The sequence below is a fragment of the Pungitius pungitius genome, chromosome 14, assembly GCF_949316345.1.
Source record: "Pungitius pungitius chromosome 14, fPunPun2.1, whole genome shotgun sequence".
NCBI classification, from domain to species: Eukaryota; Metazoa; Chordata; class Actinopteri; order Perciformes; family Gasterosteidae; genus Pungitius; species Pungitius pungitius.
In genome coordinates, this window is record NC_084913.1 from 10,866,585 (window position 1) to 10,888,763 (window position 22,179).

At 39.1% G+C, this 22,179-nt stretch overlaps 1 protein-coding gene across 1 annotated transcript; it reads right to left on the reverse strand.

Annotated features, from left to right (window-relative positions):
- Window positions 1-608: 608 nt before the first annotated feature.
- On the reverse strand, window positions 609-19,472 carry LOC119228033 (uncharacterized protein C14orf132). Its single transcript, XM_037487305.2, has 2 exons — window positions 19,082-19,472; window positions 609-4,056 (listed from the first exon to the last, which is right to left on the reverse strand). The coding sequence occupies exons 1-2, from the start codon at window positions 19,106-19,108 to the stop codon at window positions 3,820-3,822; spliced, it is 264 nt and encodes an 87-aa protein (XP_037343202.1). The 5' UTR covers window positions 19,109-19,472; the 3' UTR covers window positions 609-3,819.
- Between the last annotated feature and the right edge of the window lie 2,707 nt (window positions 19,473-22,179).

Here is a 22,179-nt window from a genome sequence, read left to right on the forward strand (position 1 = left end):
CGTGCAGTGTGCAGCAATAAAAGGTTCAGAGAAGGATCATATGAAGCAAAGTCACCTTCTTCCAAGGTGTGTGGAGAAGGGAAGTTATCTTGAAATTCAGCAACAAAAAAAACCCTTCATGATTTTAGATGTCTGCAGTCACATGTTCTTTAAAGAGAATTGCTTGGATGTAACCACTGAGTAGTGACATCCCTATAGACATTTAGAAATGCTTAATAACACACTGTAATGTTGTTAGATATACCCTTTTAAAATGTGTATTAGCAGTATTGCAGTATTTATCAACTATTATTCATATTTTTATATATTTATTTATATAATGAGACATAATAATAACTAAGGAGAACAACATTAACCAATTGAGTTATTTTATGTTTTTCATTCCTGCAGGATTCTGTCTTCACTATAGAAGTGTGGATTTAAGCCCCAAATGAAAAGATGATACGGAAGAGCTCCAGTGTTACACACACCCTTCCAGGAAGGACACTTGTGCGATTTTATAGACACCTTCTCTCCTCTGGATGATGCAGTGCTTTGTCACATATACCACTTTGCACTTTGAATATTTAGGAGACACACTGTATCGATGTAGATATTGTATAGCCTTTATTGGTGCGCTGGATAAGTATAGACCCCGTGAAGTACGTTCTCATATGTCTCTGAAGGGACAGTTTGACAGGATGTGTACAATCGGCTTGGCATATTTTAGCATACCTAGCACCTCATCACAAAGCTGTCACTCTGACTGGACAGGAGTTGGGCTGAAGTGTTACATCCCGTGAGACCCGAGGGCAACCGAGGGGGAGAAGACAACCTCTCCTCACATTCTCCCGTATCACACCTTCTGCTCTCCTCTCCTGACACTTCAGACCAATTAATCTCATCCTGGCTTTAAATGAATGACATTATCTATTATTAACAGGAAAAAACCAACTTCCTTTCGCATAAACCATATAAATGACATCTTAGCCACTGTGGATTTCTCCCAAACATCACCTAGAATTCTAATGATCACTATGCATTAGCATAGATTAGACCTGGCAAGGTCAATGGTCATCCAATCCACTCTTTCTGAGGCATTTTTAGTGAATCCTTTGCTTCTTGGAGTTCCTGCCTGTGGGACGCCCATTTTAACCCTCAGGAATTCTAATGATCCTCTGACTTGACATTTTTTGTGCAACGAAAGACCGCTTTTGCATGTTTTCAAGAGAAGCCTAATGACTTTGATGATCCCTTGATCTCTGTTGCCATCAAAAGGTCCAAATGTATCGTGTGAAACCTTTAACCAGCTACGGGTTTCCAAGATTAAACACAAACATTTTCACTTCCGTAATGCATTAACTTTTTATCTAGTGCCACCATCAAGTTAAGATATGATATTCCTGTCATAAGGAAATGCCCATCAACCTCCTCTATACTTTGGTAAGTATGTTAACATGCTGATGTTTACACATGAGAACATCAAACTACATAGTACTACTAGTACTATAGTAAGCCGAAAAGCCGAAAAGTATTGTTTTTCTTCAAAAATAATCTGCCTTTCTTGACGTAGTCAAGACCATGTTGCAACGTTTAAACGTTGCATGTATAATTGTCTGTTGGTTCAGCAATAAAAACATGAAGACAGAGAGAGATGGAGGGGAGCAGGGACTCACAGAGGATTACATCAGGATTACATCTAAACCACTTGTTCCTGTGTCAAAATGCCATCCAAGTTTAGTATCATCCTCACCTGATGGCTTAACAGCAACTGGTGCTGTCCTTGTCTGGTTTGGCTTCACCAGGATCAATGGCAGGTTATGGAGGCAGAGAAAAGAAAATGGTTGCATTGAGCCAACACAGCTTCCTGTGAAATATTCACTAAAGTTCCAGATGAGCTGTTCCTGTGTCTGACAACAAAACTAAAATGGATTATTACAGAAATGTAATAATCCATTTTAGTTTAACACATCTTTACAAAGGGAGCATTTTGCATATCGTTTACAAAAGATAAATACAGCGTTTCTACATCAACCATTTATTAAAAATAACTGTCTTGAAAAGTCCTTTGAACTTTGCCAATGTTAAATTAAGACTACATTGGTACATTTGATACAGTTTGCTAGTATCACAATCTGCAGTGTATGGACATTTGAACATGTATAGTATTGTGTTTACAAGACAGGTTCATATATTTTAACCTAAAGCATTAGGATAGCTTAACTCATAAATCACAGAAGGAAAGGTTTGCTGAAAAAGGACTACCCACTTTCTATTTCTCTCTCTTCGTCTAAATATATAGATCAGTCAGTATGTCAATCAAAAATAAAACTATTCATTGACTTCACATTCAGAAAACATGAACATTGTCATTAGTTCTCCTTAAACAACAATAAAAACAGTGTTAGTAAAGCACAAGGAATTAACAAAGTAGAAATGCTTTCCAGATGTCACATTTGTGTGAATTCAGTGCAGCGTTCGCTGTGATTTTTAAGCAAACAATTCTTGAAATGATCAGAAAATAAAGAGCACAAATTGCATTTGTGACCGTTGATAGATTTTTGAGTCTCAGAGTAATGTTGTTGCATCCAATTAGATCAATGATTAGTTGCCATGGAGACAGGTGCCTCCAGAATCCCTAGCGCGTCAAACCTAATTTACTAAAAAAATGTAGAGATCGATAAATTACTTTATATCATTTCAAAATGAGGCATCCTCTCCCTCTTGACATTGGCATATATTTATCACAAAGTTCACTACGAATGCGATAAGTGTTTAATTTTGATACATTTACCACATTTCCAATATGCTCTGCCCTGTTGACAGTATTAATTCTGAGTGATAAGAAATACTTTAACAAGCTGTACTTTCAGAAAAAAAACAATTAGGTGCAGTCAGTAAAGATGTAATTTGTGTTTTGGATTGTACTTTGTTAAAATCTGTAGATCATTTCTAAACAACTCAACAGACAATAACATTACAATTAGAATTTCTTAAAAGTCATGGTGAATATTACTATACGTATTTGACAGTAAGAACATCCATTTCAAAGAAGTTAACTTAGTTTTACACCACTTACCTAATCAAAACGTCATCCATTGCATATCAATGAATTAACATAGCTGAAATAATTTTCATGAAATTTTATACCAGGTTCTTTTTAGTTTAGTTTCAGTTTAGATGCTATATACAATGATGATCGCCGTGTTTCATTCACAAATTCGTCCCTAAATGAGCTCTAACGTTCAGGGCCTCAGGGCTGCCGGGCATGAAAAGAATACCTCCACTTTATAAATGTTTTAAAACCATTTCTGTTTAGCCGCATAATTAAACAGCACTGCTCTAAATTGCAGCTATCTGGTGGATGTTTAAGATGCCCTGAATCAACCTGAATATCAAGCCCCATTTAATCTCCATCCTCATCTTTGCATGATAATGAGCGTCTTGTCAGAGGGGAAACATGGAAACAAACTTAGCTGCAAAGAAAAAAAACATGTTTTTTTTATTCCTGGTAGAGAGTGCACGTCGGACGTTTCTGTTTTTAACTAAAGAGCCGGGGAACACAAACACTACTGTTCAAACTGCCAGTTGAATTATCCAAAAATGATCCCTCTGATAAAGAAGTACAGCAGCCAATGTTTCGTTGTCTGCCATCACTGCTTCCGAACCATTAGCGGCTCAAACTGATCCAGAAGTGCAAGAGAGCGAGAGACAGAGGGGGAGAGAGAGAGAGAGAGTCAGAGAGTCTGTCTACGCAGCCCAGAGTTCTACAGAACTCAGGATGTGTGTGTGTCTGCGTGTGTGTGTGTGTGCGTGTTTGTCTTCATAAGCATATATTCATCAGAAAGTGCAGGCGTAGACAATCCCGACCACCACAATGTTTCCGATGGTGGCGATGATGGCGATCCATAGCCAGATGGCGTCGCTGGACATGGACTGCGACTCATCCTGCTGGCCGTGTACCGAGCCGGCACAGGCAGCGGCGTGGACACTGGCCGAGGAGTTGAAGAGCGAGTGCTCGCCGCTGTAGTCGTCAATGGGCGAGGAGTCCATGAAGGCTCCCGTCATGACCGGGATCTAGGAGAGGAGGAGATGAAGTCAAAGAGAGGTTTGAATTGAGTTTTGCTCTTAATTTGCTGATTCCAGTTGTTCAAAACTATATTACAATTTGACTCTTTTTAGGCCGACACAATCAAGGTTGTATTTCTTATTCACTGTGTTGCTCCTTGCAGTGGGCTTACACAGAGAGCTTTGAAAAATCGTCAGATCCAGTTATTACTGAGTCATGGCCAGCTACCAAAAAAATATGAATCTCAATGTGGAATATGGTAAACATTAAACCTGCTAATCCCCATTGTGGGCGTATTAGCACAAAGTGGCTTCTATGGAAATAATGGTATGACTTTGCATTGTTTTCACTGCTTTGGAGTTCTAGAAAAAGAACAAACATAAAGATAAAAAGTCACTTTACGGTCCTGAGCCAGCAGTAAAATGTGTTTCTTTCCTGAGAGTTATAGCACACCAGGTTGTTTCATAGAGTCGGCTTCATTAGTTAATGGTTACAGGGTTTCCACCACAGACATGCAGGGTCGCACCTTTCTGTGTGCGTGTTTTTGTGTGTGTCTTTGCATTGAGTATGTGTTTTTAAGAAACAGTGATTGATTAACATGCATTAAATATTTCAGATGTGGAAAGCGAAAATGATTTATTACTTGGGACAATGTGCACCTTTTGTGACTCCGTGGCTTAGCCATTCAAGCAAGTGAATGCTTTCCTGTTTGTGTGTGTGTGTGTGATGTATGAGAGTATTTATCTGCATGATTGACAATGAGAAATGCACAAGGGACCTGTACCACGCTCACACTCGAAAACAATCTTTGAAAAATACCTCCGAGTCTTGCTTGCTCATTCCAGCAGACCGAGTCGCCCCCCCCCCCCACTCCCCCTCCCTCCAATAACTGCCGATTAATGGAGCCAAATACAGTGTTGCATTTTTCAATGTTCAACAACAGAACTTAAAGTATCAGGTTCCCATTTCTTTCTCGAATGAACAAAATTTTTGACCTGGATTTGGCTCCGAATCCTCATTCTACAACATCTCATATGTGCCTTTTATCAATTTAAACACGTCATTGTTATGTGTAGATTCAAATCAAATAGTCATACCCATATCATATATAGATGGTAGGCTATTTGAAATCAGCATCAATGAGAAAATTCAGCAAATATCTCTCTGTGGTTGAAATGCACTTATTGTAAGTTGCTTTGGATAAAAGCGTCAGCTAAATGACATGTAATGTAAAATATATTTACATTTTTTTGATTCCCGTTGGATCCTCATCAGTAAAGAATTGCAACGGCACCCATTCTTTTAGGTTTTGTGATAACAGGTGGGATAAACCATGCAAACCGCCCACAAAACATGAGTATTATTCAGCGGAAAAACTCCAAACGCATCACAACTCAACAAGAAGCTACTCCGAGAAACATTCCTAGCTTTACAGAAATCTAAATTCACATTAACCAATACAACCCTCATTAGTAACTGACTATATTAAACCCTAAAGACTTCTGACTAGGACCCTGCTGTGAGTATCATACTAAAAAGGATACTTTTGTCTGCAGGTGTATTTATCTGGGTATGTTTAATAAAGATATTATGAATGAAAAATTTACATCCAAAAAAATATATTTTCTATTGGTCTACTTAAACAAACTAATGCCTGTATTGAGGAGCTGCTTTTCAGATGAACGTAATACTCCAATTAATCCGCCAGGTGGAGACATAGACAATGTTTTCAAATGGAAGGCTGAGGTAGATCGTTCAATGCTGGAGGAAGACAGGCTGGAAAATACTCCTGCTTGAAATTCATATGAATACAAAGAGCTGAAATAAACTCAAAGATGATTGGAGAAACAATTAGCAGAATTTTTTTCCAACTAATACAATGTTTGATCACAAAACTGCTAAAGTAAGACTTAATCAATCGTCAGTGAAGCAAATTCTTTTCTTTTTTTTGGGCTGTTTGCTCAGAGAGTTTTGATTATAAAGTGATCAGATGTATACTGAATGATAATATATGTTTGTTATAGCATTAAGTAGCAAAATCGTAATGAGCGAGCACCTTTAGGGTGCATGCTAATTTTAAGTGTCATACTTGTATTTAGGGTTTCCATCTTAACACTTTCACATGCGTCGATGTTAAAAAAGCATGTCATTTTCTCGTTCTGTCTGTGTGAACATCCCTGTATTCACTATCTGTCTGAAGTTTTACCCGGTGAAATAAACACAAAACATCACTGCCAAACATTAGCTGTAAGATATTTGAAGTGTGTGTAATCTTGTGTCAAATTACACACTTAATTGTGAAAGAGGAAGGATGCAATTAACAAAAACACTGATTTTAGGAATCTTCGAAAGAGACTTTTCCAGCAGAAGAAAGCAATTCAAAGGGAAACCATTCAGAGAAAAAAGTATGAAGTATGATATTGATATTTTGAATGGAATTCAAAATAAACACTCTCTCATTCAATTGTGAGTATCATACGGTAAACAACTTTCTTTCATTCCCGAAACGCATACTTCACACCATCTTGGGTTGTGCCCACAGCTGTGTAATACTCCACACAAGAAAACGGTGGAAGACAATACAGTGAAGCTGCTTTCACCTGCCCTGCTCTCATAGCTTTGATTTATTCGTCGCAGCTGTTCCTCGAGCTGTGCCATCCTACACTGGTGATCACAGTAATTGTGAAATAAAACGGACCGTAATAGCCTCCTGTGGGATATTGCCACCAGTAAGTGGCAGCATAATGGCTTTGGAACAAACAGGCGGAGCCCAAATAAACGTATACCTACCCACAAAAGCACCGAAGCGTTGGCTGTTGAGACAAAATCAGAACAAATAACGTGTTTTTCTGCAATAAGGGAGGTAGTGTGAACTCCAATAAAAACATCCATATAGTCCTCGTGGAGAACAAACGTCAAGATGTTCCCGAGAGAACAAATTGTGAAACGGGAAAGACACGAAGAAGGCAGATGCCTGCTGTGCCTTTCACATAATCGTTGGAAACACACAGCTGTTGATTTGTCCCAACCTTCTCTGCCGGTGCTGCTGTGGGCTTTGTCTCAATCTGATTTCAACTAAACCACACAGCTAACCACTGCCCAAAGGTGTGTGCAATACCAGTTCTACCGTCCCTACTGTCCAGACTCATCTCTCCAGGGAAATCAATGTTGGAAGAGTTGGAAATTCCCTTTGGCTTGTGCAAGTTGGAGCATGCATTTAAAAAGAAAAATACATATTTGAGCTCAAATCGCTACTTTCTCATTCATGTATTATGATGACACGGCTGTCCTTAATGCCATAAGGCCTCCATTGTCCCCACAATTTTCATTAAAATAGTGTTGCAAAGGCAGCACACATGAGAATCACACCCAACTTGATTAGGCCTCACAGCAGGCCTTTTGTGCTACATGAAAAACAGGTGAGACAGATACCAGTGACAATGGCTCAGATGTAATGCACGGTTCCCAGTGAGCCCTGACAGCGAGCCAGCAGGAACAACACCAGGGCCCCGAAAATAAACGGAATTCTGTGATTATTTATACATGTGCTTCTCCTGCTGTGACACATCAAAATGTCCTCTGTAAAAAGAAAGGCCCGTCCTCTCCACACAAGCCTTTTATTATTCTGCTTAAAAGCAGAGCACAATGAAGCAGCTTTGGAAACACACACACACACACACACACACACACACACACTGAAGTGAGTGTTGGTCTGATGAGTCTCTCACTGCCTCAACGCTCGGTCATCACCCTGCAACAACAGGTGTGTGTCCCCATGTAGACTCATCACACATCCCACCTGTTATCACACATTAAACCTGCTGTATTCATGCACATTGAAACACATTAACTGTGACATAACACCCAGCTAATTCTAGTAAACTGATGATAATGATTTCTAATATTATTGAGGTGAAAATGAAAATGTAAAAGAGACGCTTCAGGTTGAAGGAAATCTATTTAAAACTCCCCCTGTTAAGTGATGTTGTATCACATTGGTTTTGTAAGAGAATCACTGAACAAAATATCTCATGCTTAATTCATGTGTGAACTCAGGAGTTAAGAAATGACTGCTTTCTGAAAAATGGATGCATACCACTAGTCTGGTTGATGCTTCTCTGGGGTCTCCTTAGATGTCTTAAATGATCTTAACTGATCCTTGTGGCAGAATAACACTTAAAATAAACCTTACCCTACTCTAAGCAGTAGGCTGCATAGAGTCTTTGAATACTTATTTATCATCATTATTTTTGCGTCATCATTGGAATGATTGTAAGGATTGTTGAAGTTCTTCACAAAATGTTACAAAAGAACACAAAACCTTTTACAAATGAGAAAAACGCTCCACTCTAACTGGCTTTTGTGTCTTTGCTTACTTAATGTATATTTTACAATGTATGGACTTACATTAAAACATTATTTATAAGGCCTTGCTTTGTTTTCCAGATTATCAGAACCGTGCAAAGATAAAACAACTCAAATTTGAAAGGTTTTTAACTTACTGCCCATACAATTTAGATCAGGGAAATAATTTACACAGCGGGGAAATCCTAGTGTGTTAAATTGGCCGTTAAAGAAGAAGACACTCCATTTGCACAATAGCAACGATTTAGTGAAAACATTTGGTGCGTTCCATGCACCCCGTGTTGCCATCAATCTGGTGGGAGATTTATACAGGTTTTAAGGCGGCTTGTTCAGCCGCGCAGGAGTGGAGAGACCTGTAATTTAAGGCCTGGTTCCTACTAGACAGATTTACAGCTGTGCTTTTATTGATTTTCTCTGTCACATCAGCCCGGTATCATTTTTCAACAAATCTTAGAATTCAGCAGGAGAAGAACAACCCGAGTGACTCTTACTTGACACCCTGGTCATCCAGTCAGCTCGGGGGAAATTGACCAACAAACGGAAAAGTTCTATATTATTCTTATGAATAATGCAATGGCTCCCCTTCATGCTCCTCGCCTCAATGGTGTACCAAACCGCTTTTCTATTCATTCTCACCATTAACGGTACTGCTACCAGTTCAACAAATAGAGAAATATTAACCTGTGGAGGAGATTATGCACGTTCACATCTGGAGCTGCCTCACACTGACTCACCCACTAATTAGAAGTCGCGTGATGACTTGATATTTGTCAGCACACATGAAACACTAAAATCCACCACAAACAAAGAGTGATACGATATTCAAGCCGGATAAGAACTGGGAAAAAGTTCCAGACGATCACACAGGCACAAGTGTATGTATGTGTGTGTGTGTGTGTGTGTGTGTGTCTAGAAAGTTTCTCACCCGTGGCGTGTGTAAGTGCATGTGTGCGGTCTGTAATGCTTTGCTCTGTGACACCCTGAGCTTTAAAGACTCAGTTCACACTGGAATAAAGTCAGAAATTTCTGAACTGTCAGCAGCGTGTAACACAGAACACAGACGGACGGGGGGAGGGATAAATGGGAATGGGAAGTTGAAAGATGTCACAATTTCCTCTTTATTCCTTGCTGATACATCAACACTTTCAACGAGGCATTAGGAAACGCAGGTCACAGATACAGTAGAGCCTGTCAGCCAAAAACGGATTTCCCCACGTTTCTATTATTTGGATGATTATCAGGAACATCGCACTGCTCAAATCTGCTCATGCTTTCTTATCTCTTTCAAGATGAAAGAAGAGTTCAACTGGAGAAAGAATCAGGACAATTACAACAGGAACTACAATCAGAGGGGCTATACGTTTTAACATGAAGTTACTTAATACATGCACATAAATTGCAAGAGAATCAAAAATATGATGTGCCACACATTTTTTTAGGAGTCCTCATTTTAATAGAAACTATGGTGTTTGACTCAGTTTACAGGTTGATAAATCATGAAAAGGGTTCTCGCACTGCCAAATCCCTGCACTAAAATACATCCCGGATTTATTTCGACAGGTTTTAACTTGATTCATCAACCATTTCCACTTTCATTTTAGATTCCTTCAAAATCGATAGAAAAATGTTTTTCACCAAAGCCTGGAGGCCATTTATTATTTATGGCAGTAGATATTTTAAATATGCATACACTAGATAATGTGCAGCAGCATGTGTTATATAGTACAGTTTACAAAAAAACAACCCATTATGTTACAGCAAATGAGATTTCTGATTGCAATATGACCCACCACTTCACAAAACCTCGTGAGTAATACATTCAATTAAAACTCTCAGAAGGGTCACATGTTCTCTCTTGTAGGTTCATGGCTGGTAAGAAAACTGACTTTTTTCATGAAAAATCCTTTTTATTAACGTGACTAAATGTGTATTCTGAAGTGGACAAACTAATAACAAAAATATTTTCTGATTTACCATCTAGTTTGAAATAACGTGTGAAAAACAACCTGTCTGCCTTTATTCACGGAAAAGGTGTGTTCAAATCTTCATTCAAAACAAGCCGGTCTGCTGCTGCGTCAGCGACACGGCTCCATCCATTCCTGCTCATTCACTGTGCGATACAGATACATCTCAGGCGCAGAGATGGTGGCCCTTAATTGAATCTCCACTCATGTAAGACTTCACTCAGGCTGAGGGGCAGCAGGGTTCGTCCTGCTTTGCACCGACTCTTACTACACACAGCAGTCTATGGCCGATGAAAAAGCTCTCATTTTGTTTGGTGTAATCAAAGGGTGATTATATCCATCAGTTACTCATAACGCAAATATTATGAAGAAATGTTCTCAAATAACTTCTCTCAAATAACCAAATATTCCTTTGGTTTAGTGTTGAAAGATGAACACTGTTTGAGGGATGTAATACATTTAGCTCTTATTAATGCTGCAAAGCTAAAAGTAAGATTAAAGTGTGTCTTCAGCAGCATGAGGATTACAGACAAACCTCTCATTTACGTCATCAGGAACATTTATTTCCAAAGTATGGTAGCCATACAAGCAATTTTACATAGCGTTTAGACAATAGGACAATGAGACAATTGACTCTAAAATCCTTCACGGCCCAAAAGAGAACAACATGAGACAACGTGAGACATTACCAACAACATGAGACAACGTGAGACATTACCAACAACGTGGGACAACGTGAGACATTACAAACAACATGAGACAACGTGAGACATTTCAAACAACACGAGACAACGTGAGACATTTCAAACAACACGAGACAACGTGAGACATTACAAACAACAACATGAGACAACGTGAGACATTAGCAACAACGTGGGACAAGCACTTGTTGTCTTATCCACAGAGACTGTGTCTTTCTGTAGTGTGAGATAACTCCTTTGGGGATGTGACTGAACGGTACAGGCGTGATTCAGAAATGATGAACAACATGGAAGGACTTTCTCTCACTCCATCTTACACCATGCATGCAAGTAAAAATGCCAACATACGGACTATTTTTGTGTGTATACATACGTCTCATGGGTGCTTATTATTAAATTTTGATAAAAACACAGAGCAGACTTTGATTAGACCAACAAAGTAGTAACTCTAATAAAGCAGACTCAGCAAAGGTTCTCAAATAACTTCTCTTTAATCCTGTGTGTGTGTGTGTGTGTGTGTGTGTGTGTGTGTGTGTGTAATAAATCCCCAGAGTAAATGTACTGTAAGTTAGTTATTAATGAAAAGCCAACCCATTTGTGATCCGCCCATCAAACACAGCGGCCTCTCTTGTTGTTCACAGTGGGGGCGTCATCCGGCTCTACAAAGCTATTGCTGCAGACCCCTCTGAACCTTCTCTCTTCCTGTCAAATATAAATGAACCACAACACATTCAATTCCTCAGGGGGTTTAGCCCTGAATTGTTTTATTTTTCTCTCTCTTCTACTTAAGAAATACCCTTACAATTATTTACCCCGAGCCCGAGGCATCTGATGGAGAAACATGATTAAGTCTATCCTGTGTTAAAGCTGTATGCCACTCCAAGACAGATTCTAGGCGGGTTGTTACAAGGTGTTTCTGTTCCCAATGCAAACAAGACAATGAATTATGTACTTAAAAGTTTGTATTCACAAAATGTTGATGAAGGATAGCATCATCCTAACTTGCAAAATAACTGTCTTTTCAACCCCAGTCTCATGACGGTTTGTGATAGACTCACAAAATGAATCTATTGATTTTAATAATGTTGTGTGATGTTCCATTTTTTTCATGCGGCTCAGAAACTCTCTCATAAATGTAACGTTTAAGCAAGAAAATGAGTTGAATTCGGGATGAATTGTCTCAAAAGCATCACTTGATAAGAACAAAGCTTTGTCACACAGAGACAAGGTTTGTTTGTTTGACCAATCCAGCTCCCGTGCAGCCCACTGTTTCTCACTGTTTCATAGTCCCTCACTCGCTCTGTCCTTGCGTCGTCATGTGAATGCACACTTTTTAATGAGTGTGTCCAGCATGGAAAAAGCATCCTAATTGACTTACCGTTGACATGTTTTCTGTGGTGGTGACGTTAACTCTTCCTGGTTCAGTTGTAGTTTGCCATTTTTTTGGCAGGCCAATTATTTCAAGTGAATATAGAAGATTATTATGCAAAATAATTTGTGGCATTCACACATTTCATTTCATGAGTGGTCGAATGAGGAGAAGTAATAAAGCTAACTCATTTAAAAGAAATTTAAATTTACAATACTGAATAATCTGATCCATAAATGAACAAAGTAAGATATGTAAGACAAAGTTTCTTCTTCTTATTGCCTACTTTTTTCAGGAGTAATTTGTCACATTTTCTCACCATGACACCTGCCTCAGGTCAATTATCCAGGTCACTGTCTAAGTCATCACTGTTACACAAAATATGTACACTAACATAACCTACTTATGGTATTCTCTCTCTTCCAACACCCGTCACATGACCACCTCTCATACTATTCATACTACTAGACATTCACTTTAGTGGCAATTGCAATTTTTTAGACACAACAATTTAAGCTTCAACATTAACTATTTGTTTGACTTTGGTAACATTCTTCTGGAAGAAACTTTCTGACAATTGTCCCTTACCAGGGAGCCTTATATGGCAATTTTAGGGACTAAATCTCATTAAAAAAGGACACTTTTCAAAAAGGTGCTTAAATCTGCTTAAATTAAGGGAGTTTCCTGAATCTTCTTAAGCCAACCTCAGAAATTAGGATGTTGAGGTGTTTTCCCATTGTTTGTTGTTAATGCAATCTTATCTTTCTTCAGTGTGTAAATGTCCATCAGAATAAAAACCCAACTGCTGTAAAATGGCATTAGCATCCTACAGCTTGCACTGGTGCAGCCGTTACAGCGCTGAAGTTTGCATCAGCATTTATGAATGGTTGCCGTATGTATTTTCCCCAGTGGAGGACGGGGGGGGGGGAGGGGGGGGGGGTGTTATAAATTTGTCACGCGAGTGCCGTGTTGGCCTAGTTAGTGTTTTCAAATATTGTAACGTTCTCGGTCTTGAATTAATCTGGTGTTTACAGTGTGTGTCCAAGTATTGATGTGAGGCTTCAAATCATCAATTTACAGGTGATGTAACGAAACACATGTGTGCAACTGTGTAATCAGATGTGGATAATTATTTTGCAAAGAAGGTTCTTATGTGCTCGGTGACGTAACCTGATTTGTACCTGTGTGTGAAAGCTGTTCGGATCACATAAAGCCAAGATCGGTGCGAAATAAATCAATTACAATGTGTTCAGTCTTTGAATTAATTACAACAATAGACAACATAATTTGCTTCAAAATGATGCAAGGGTTTGAATGTTGTTTTCTTTTACACACAATTGAGTAAATGGTAATCCCACACAGCAGGTCGTGTAATGCCCAAATGGATATGGGATGTACTGCACACGAGCGTGTGGTGCTGCACCACAGGTTGCAACACGGAGAAGCTCAATACTACTTTTGACTTGGTAAAAACCTCATGGGGCTGATGTTTTAAAATAAGCTCAGGGGAAAACCATAAATCCACATGCACTACTTAGATTGGTGCTTTGTTAGGACTGAAACAATGGTGAAAACATTATGGTATGCCTACGCAAAAGCTCGAAACAAATCACAGCATCTGCAAGAAATGTCTTCAAGTTCAAGCTGTGAATTGATTCACAATACACCAAAAAAAGATTAAACATCTTAAGAAAAATCTCAGTTGGTGTACTTCTCCACCACTCATGCATTCCAAATGATTTCCATATGTAATACAACTGGCTGTAAGAGCCTGACTCATCATCTGGACATTAAAGTTGCATGCACCTGAAAAGAGAAGGCCACAGTCGGATTGGTTTCATATAAGAGTTGTGAAGCATTGAGCAAGGCTAGTAGATAGATAGTGTTAAACATCTGCAGCGACACATTATACTTTAGCACAGAGGACCAGTGTAATTTGCGTTATGCCTCAGCGGCAAAAAATAAACTAGTGGCCAAATCCTCTAATGGCCATGACAGAAATGAGCTATGAAACACCCTAGTTCTCATGGGAACGGCGTTGCATAATCCAGGATAATGAGCTGATGTGAAGATACAGTCAGTTGCTTCCTAAACTTTGGGCCGGGGGTTTCACAAATTGTGGAACTACTACAGCAGAAATTTGGCTGTAAAATAATGGAAAACAGGGATTTATAATTGAAATTACAGCATTAAACATCTCATGGAAAACTGTGTCTTTTATATGAAATAAAGGATTAGAAGCCAATATCTTTCAAAGTTTAACACTAAAATATAGCTCAGCTTAATGTATAAACATTAAACATTAATAATATTATATCAAAACAGAAATAAAGCTTCTTTGAAATGATCTCAGGATGAGTTAAAAATAGATGATTTATATGAGGATACATAATTCATACCTGGTGACTATCCGAGGCACAGTTACATAGAAACCATCATGCAGTTAGGGGGGGGTTGGTCTTTCAGGGTAGATGTTATTACTTCGTACTTGGCTGTCACGGTCTATTAAGTCTCCCTTTTATTATCCCCAGGACTTCTTTCAATATGCAATCACTCATTTCAGGTGCAAACCAGCTGGGAGATGTTTGTCTGCAGTGGGAATATTTTGTGAACTAAAATGGCATAAGGACACTAGGAAAAGACTTAGTGGCGGCTGAGTCACATTTGTCATCACTGTATTATTTTAAGTGCCCACCATTCTACCTAGTAACTGCATATTGGGAAGCTTTGCCCTTACTTGTGTCAGGCTTTCTGTTCTTGCACATCACAATGAAAATGGTAGTAGATGTACCCCTAAAAATAATCAAAACAAAATGATTGAAATTAAAGCAACGTTTTTTTTTTTTACAATAATAAGGAAGTTGTAATTTTATATGAGAACAGGCAGCTTTCCTGACAAAAATCCATGTCGGAGTTGAAATCATAAACATCCATATCGGACTGGCACATGCCATTGGTTACTTACCCTTGTTCTGTGCTAACGTTAGCTCAGTGAGCTGGCTGGACACGCCGTCTCTGACTGAGGTTTTAATGTTTGTAGCTTACTCATTTTGAAACCATTAGCCTGTGAAGAGATCTTAAATATGCACTAGGTGACTACATACATGGTACTGTGCTAAAAGGCAGAGGATAAAGCTCTTTATAGCAAGAAGCCTGAATGCTTATTTGATAAATGTAACGCCATCTTGGATAATGAATCTGTCAACTACTCGAAAGCCGAGAGACACAAATAAATAAATCATAAAATAAGTCTGACCTTTTTTACACTTCTATTCTTGTCACGTCGGCTTAATCCTTCAGAACCTGCCGTGCCTGCCGTGCCTATAGTTACTGTTGCTATGTTAAGATTGGACGTCTGCTCGGGCATGGGTTTAGTAAATGATCAATTTGTTGACAAGGCGGTTTGGCACCTGCTTCAACATTAATCAGAGCCTAAAATAGAGACCTGCAGCATCTTGGACGTCTGGATGTCTCATTTCATCAGGAAGAGTTTGAACTTGAGGCTGTTTGTTCCACCCGACTTTGTCCACCATTAGCAGCGTGTTTTAGTGAGTTATTGTTTTGATAAGAGGGAGGATGATCAGTCATTCAGAGCAAGCCTCCAGCCAAAGTAGTGCTTTTGTTCTAAGTGAAAACTATGTTCTCTCTGTAGATCAAATATTCCCTTCTGTGAAAAGCTGTCTGACTATACATGAAGTGATCACATTTAAAAGTTAATCAATGAACAACACTAAAATAAAGATGCATCAAATCGTCACGCAGCTATTCACAGAAAGCAGACGATTCAAAGACCGTTTTCACGTAGTCAAAGAATTGATTGTTCCCGTGCAAACTGCTCTTTCTAACTTGTTCCAAGTAAGTGTTGCTGTGTGAACTTGTTTACAACACTGCAGGGTACTAAAAACAATACGCCGTCAGTACAACCAGTTGCTGAATCACAAAACGAACACCAGAGGGAAAATGAACTGCTAGAGATGAAAAGGATGCTCCGCCATTATAATAAGCCTCCTCTTAGCAAACAGGACATTTATTCTTTGAATGGGAGACCTCAGTTGTGACGAATGCACAGCAAGATGAAATGATTATGTAATTGAATATTTTATGCAATTGAGTGCACAGATGTGCTTGATATTTGCCTTGTGGCAATTTGCTATTTTGCGAAGTGTCTTTAATAGGAAAATAATCTCTTCTGTGAACTATTCAACTTGCATTTTCATATCTGGCATCATATCTGGGAAGCAGTGGTGCACAAACAAGTATTCTTTCCACATTATCAGACAGTCTTTCTACAATCGGATGTCATTTATTTTACAGATTTGGACCGTTATGGTTTTGGTCCAATCGTTGGTCCAAATGAAATCGATATGTTCTGGTTGTAACTTGCATTTGGTACCTGCAAAAATGTGGAGGAGTCTGCATGAGGACAATCCAGCGAAACGATCTACTAACTTTAAAACAACGTACTTTGATTTAATTGAACTTCCAGCTCTCAATGTATTGTGTTATCATGTATTTGCCTGTACCGTCCGTTCTTTGTCCTGGTCCTGTGGGTAAGGTCTGTAAACCGCTCCCTCCAACATCATCTCCTTTCCTTTCATCTGTCCTTTTCTTAGACGACACAGATTGACAACGCTATCACGTAGAACGACCCAGAGCCACAGCTTCACTGAATAAGTAATTGAGTAATGAGAAGTGCTGATTGCTTGTCATAAGAAGACAAAGCATCTGATGTAAGACTTTACTCGGGAAACATATGTATGGCATTCTATTCAAGAGTTAATTCCTTTCTTTGTTTTTCTCTTCACTATGGGCAACAAATGTCACAATAATAACTTTTAAAAATCGCTGTGTTCATGCTTCTACATGCAAAACTGCGTAAATGGCCAGTGTTCACTGTGTACTGGATTGATTGAGCCGTACAGGTTTTCCTACCCTTTGTGGCAGATCAGATCAATTTAAGCAACTCTAAGACTGACTAAATGTCGTGGACGGCTCAAGAGGCTGTCCACGACACAACAGACGTTTTTCTCAATTTGGTCCATTTGAAAATATACAAGACAAATGGTCTCATGGCCCCTCAAATTTAAAAGCTTCACTGTCATTGTCACCTATTAATCTGCGTTTTGCAATGCTCGAGGAGGCCACCACTTTCAGCATAATGTACTATGCCATTTTTCATTTCAAACCAGTGAGTCATTTGCTGTCAGATGCGAATCACTCAGCAAACACAAAAGCCTACACATGGTTCTATTGAGCGTGTCCTGTAAAATAATCCTCACACAAACAACAGTCTAGCTGAGCTACTCTTTGATGAATTGGTGTTAAAAGATCGTTAATTGTGATGTCAATGTTCAAAACTCCAGGAATATTTGCCTGCCTTCGTTCACCGTCACCATTACGGAGCGACTCAGGGCACTGGGTTGAATATTGTTTTGTGTTTTGTCCTCACGAATGAACAAATCCATTCTATTTCTGTATTTGCGATGTCTATCATTAGATGTGATGGACAACACCGGTCTTTCTTCTGCAAAATTGCTTTAATGGAAACATCAGAAAGATCGGCTCCTTGTCTTCCTCCATTAACCAGAGTGTGTTTAGCCGGCTGCTGTGAATCCTCATCTGTGCAGAAGAAACGTACCATTCTGTTTTCCGGCTCGGTGGTTTCAAATACTTTGGTATTCAACCCCCTCTCAGTAGTGAGTACATGGGTAACTGACGGCCCACAAAAAACTGGGCTTCTGTAAGTAAACCTGGTTCCTGTGCACTGCAGCCCAAACAAGGAACACACCCTCACAAATCCTGGAAGACATGTTATTGACTTTTAATCATCTGTCATTGTAACTTTAGGTTTCATGGCCTCCTCTGTTACTGCTCAAAATGTGTTGTTGGACGGTAATCTAAAACCATTTGAGAATACTCGGCCCTAGGAACAGCTACTGGCAGCACAGTGTACCCTCTGAACCCCTTCAATAGCAGGATAATGGCAAAGTAGATGGCACCAGACAAACCATAAAGAGCCAGACAGCGGAGGGAATTATAGGCCTGCAGTCGAAGCTTTAACGCAAATAAACCACATGTCCATAAAAGACGCCAAGTAACAAATGCAACTATGTCTAAGGAGCCAAAGGCATGGACATAACAATCTAGTATTGATCTAGTATTAATATTCCAGGCAGGATGAAATCATGCCATGTGTTAGTGTCCCACTGAAACTAATGTAACTGGTCCAAATATTTATAGTTTTAAATAGTTTTAATGATTATTTTTGTCAGAAACGATCCCATATTGGATTCTGACACAAAATCCCACTAAAATTCAGCATTTCCATGACGACATCAAAATGTAACATAAATTAAATGAAATATGAAATGAAATCAACTATTTAATAACAGACCACTACAGGTGGCAGAAAATAATATACCAGGAAGTGCCATTATCAATATGGAATTGGCCATTTAAGCACATTGGTGTCATTACATCCTAGTTTCATTCTGGCGTATTGAACACCTACATTCCTGATTTTGCCACATGAACCTGTTGACCGGCCACGCCCATTCAATAAATGGACAAATGTTATCAAAAGTTCGGACGAGCCAAAACCTCTTTTGGCCAATTGGAGGAAAGATAAACTCACCTGCGCAGCCATGAATGACAGATCCATGATGTGGCTTCGTCCAACACAACGCGCTCAACGAGGGACGCAAACGTGCGTAGTTGTTTCTATTATTCCCCGACAGAGCATTTGCCTTCTTTCTTTCTTTTTTTTTTTTTTAAATCTCCTAACTCGGCATCCACGGGTTTCTCTGCGAGTTAGCGGGCATCACGTGAGAAACATGTCGAAAAGGAGGAATTTAAAACAAAACGGAGAAGCAACGGTCAGGAGATGAAGAGATGTGCGCAAAAAAACAAAAGCCGGAGCAGACGGGAAAATGAAGAGATGTGGCCGCGAGAGAGACACAAGGAGAAGGAGGCAGAGGAGGAGGAGGAGGAGGAGGAGGACTGTCACATGCACCGACGAAGGTGCGAGTTCTCTCTCTCTCTCTCTCTCTCTCTCTCTCTCTCTCTCTCTCCCATTTATTTATCTGATCTATTTGCTGATCATTTCCCCCTTTTTTTGGTAAATTATTATTTAAAAAGATATATCTTCCTATTGAGATGTGCACTACCTGTATGTTGAGGAGCGCGTTGAACATGTATGTTTTTTTTAAATTGTGCACTTTTGACTTGGTCCTGTTTCTCAAGAGAATGTTGCCACTTACATACACATAACTTGAGATAACGCTTCTTCTCCGTTTAGTGATGTTGCTCTGCTTTGTTTATTTCTGTCTATTTATTTATGGAGATATAGGGCAAGCATAGAGGGTTAAAACAACCTTGTTTCCATTTTTCTATTCTTTAACATGCTTGCCAAAGATTAATAAATCACAAAATTAATAAATATTCTGTATGGGCAAGGTACTTCTTGTTTAATTTATTGTGCATAACCCACCTGACGCTAACAAAGGGCTTATTACCCAGCAATAGTATTGAACCTAAAGTAATAGTGTCAGATTAAACCTGGCTGTGTCTCTAAAGTCAAACAGGAACCCAACAGGTGTGTGATTATGACTTTCAAAGGTAAATCAAATCTGTAGATGAACAGAAGTGAAAGTGCACTTGAGCTTTATTTCTCCAGAGCCCTTTATGAGGCTTAACAACCCGTGACCTAAAACTAATGAAGCATTATTCAACTTACCAGACTGGCGGAATAAAGGGTGCTGCTATTATTCATTAGAAAGCCTCTTCAAAAGCCAATTACCGAGCCCTTACAGTGTGAAGTGATTCATTCAATAGTGACCCGCCTTCACTGTAAATATTAAGTGCAGTCCTTGGTTGAGTAGTGCTGTAGTCTATTTGCCATTTCAAAGAGACTAGACAGCTTACACTTAAATGCTCTTAATTTGTTTTGGTCAAGTATCACAGACATATTATTTATTCTCCTCTAATTCTCTTCTAATATTTTTCTTAAACATAAACCCAAAGTCATTTGTACAAAACATATATTTAACAGAATGACTCGTTTATCATTGATCAGTACATTTATGATGATCTTTACAGGGGATATTTTAGGTGGGTTGCAATTTTGAAATGAAAATACAATATGTAAATGACTTACTGGGTAATTTCTGTAAATGCTGTAAGAGTCTCTTTGCCATGCAGCTGTTTTAAGCAATCAGTCATCTTAGATTAGCCTTTAGGTGTCATGTTTTCTACTAAAATGTTCCAAAATGTTCTTTTACACTTTCACATTTAAAATGATGCATCACACAACTTCAATAAACCTACTGTTGCGTTGAAGCTTCTCACAGAGATTAAACACTGTTTAATAGGGGGATTGTCGAGCTTGCTAAAACTAGGACAAATATCTTTTTCACAAAGAGGAAGCTCACAGGATCAACAGATATGTTTTTTGGTCTGGAGGGGCATGCTTAATTATTTCAGGGTCTTATTTATCCTAAAGCAGAAACTAAAATCAACTGAACCTCTTTGAAAGCAAAGATTGTGAAGCTTTTTTATTGGAAAAACAGATTCCATGTGCACTTTCCATATTTGAATACAAGATTAAGCACGACTATTGAAGTCTTGAACATTTTCCCCAGTGGGCTGTTCAGGAAGCCGCAGTGGAGCTGTAACGTTATGGTTGTACGATACACAGTCAAAATGATGGGAAATTTGATAAACCGTGCTCTAGAAAACAGGCATGTAAAAAAAAAACAGGCACAAGGGATTCAAATGTTCTGGAGCCATGGTTATGAAAAGTAAATCTGATTACGATAATCTAAACTACGATATCTTTTTTTCTTTTAGTAATCGATATCAAGACCAATGTCTTAAAAGGTGTTGAAAGCTGTCTCAACCACCCCACTTTTTAACTGGGTCTTGTCTCCGTTGCAGACAAAGAGGATTCTGGATCTTATCTCGGGACTGCAAGCATATCAATAAATTAAGTTGCTTATTTAACATTTAACATCATAATCTTTCTGCACTTGTTTTTATGGCAATGAGGATCTTTCAGATCAGTGGGAGAAGTATCTAAATGCATTTTGAACACCACGTCATTATAAAGAGGTGATAACAGCCTGCCTACTTTAATATGCCAAATGAGGGCCGTGAATTATCTGGCGTTCATTTTTTAGTAATATGTGAAGAAATGTTGATTTTGTCCTTCTCACCTGTTGACATTGCAGATGTGGTCTATTTCAGATCTGTGTTAACATTGCTTGCATAAATCAACACATTCCTACATCGACTGCACCTTGGCTTTGAAAGTGAAACATTGCAGCCACACTAGCATTTTAGTTTCATCTGAGGTGGATCTTTGTGGTTCTCCTTCTCAGGAAACTAATGTTCAGCAGCCGCTTTTATTTTGTGATGGACATCCGCGATGAGCATTCACTGACCCCGATTTACAGCAGTATAATCTGGGTAAAAATATATGTACGGTGTGGGTGCGTGGGGTTGAAGACACGGCACAGGACCGCAGGGTGGTGGGTTTCACAAAATGCTTTTTATTCGCACAATTCATCAATTAATTCGTTCGCTCGGTCGGTCGGTCCGTCTCCTCCCTCCCTCCTCGCTCGCCTCACTGTTTATAGGGGCGAGAGGAGACCCGTTAATTCCCCCCAGCTGGTTGCCAAGTGTTTCCACCTGGCACTGTTCCCCGAGCCACTCCCCCTCTCTCTCCCTCTGCAG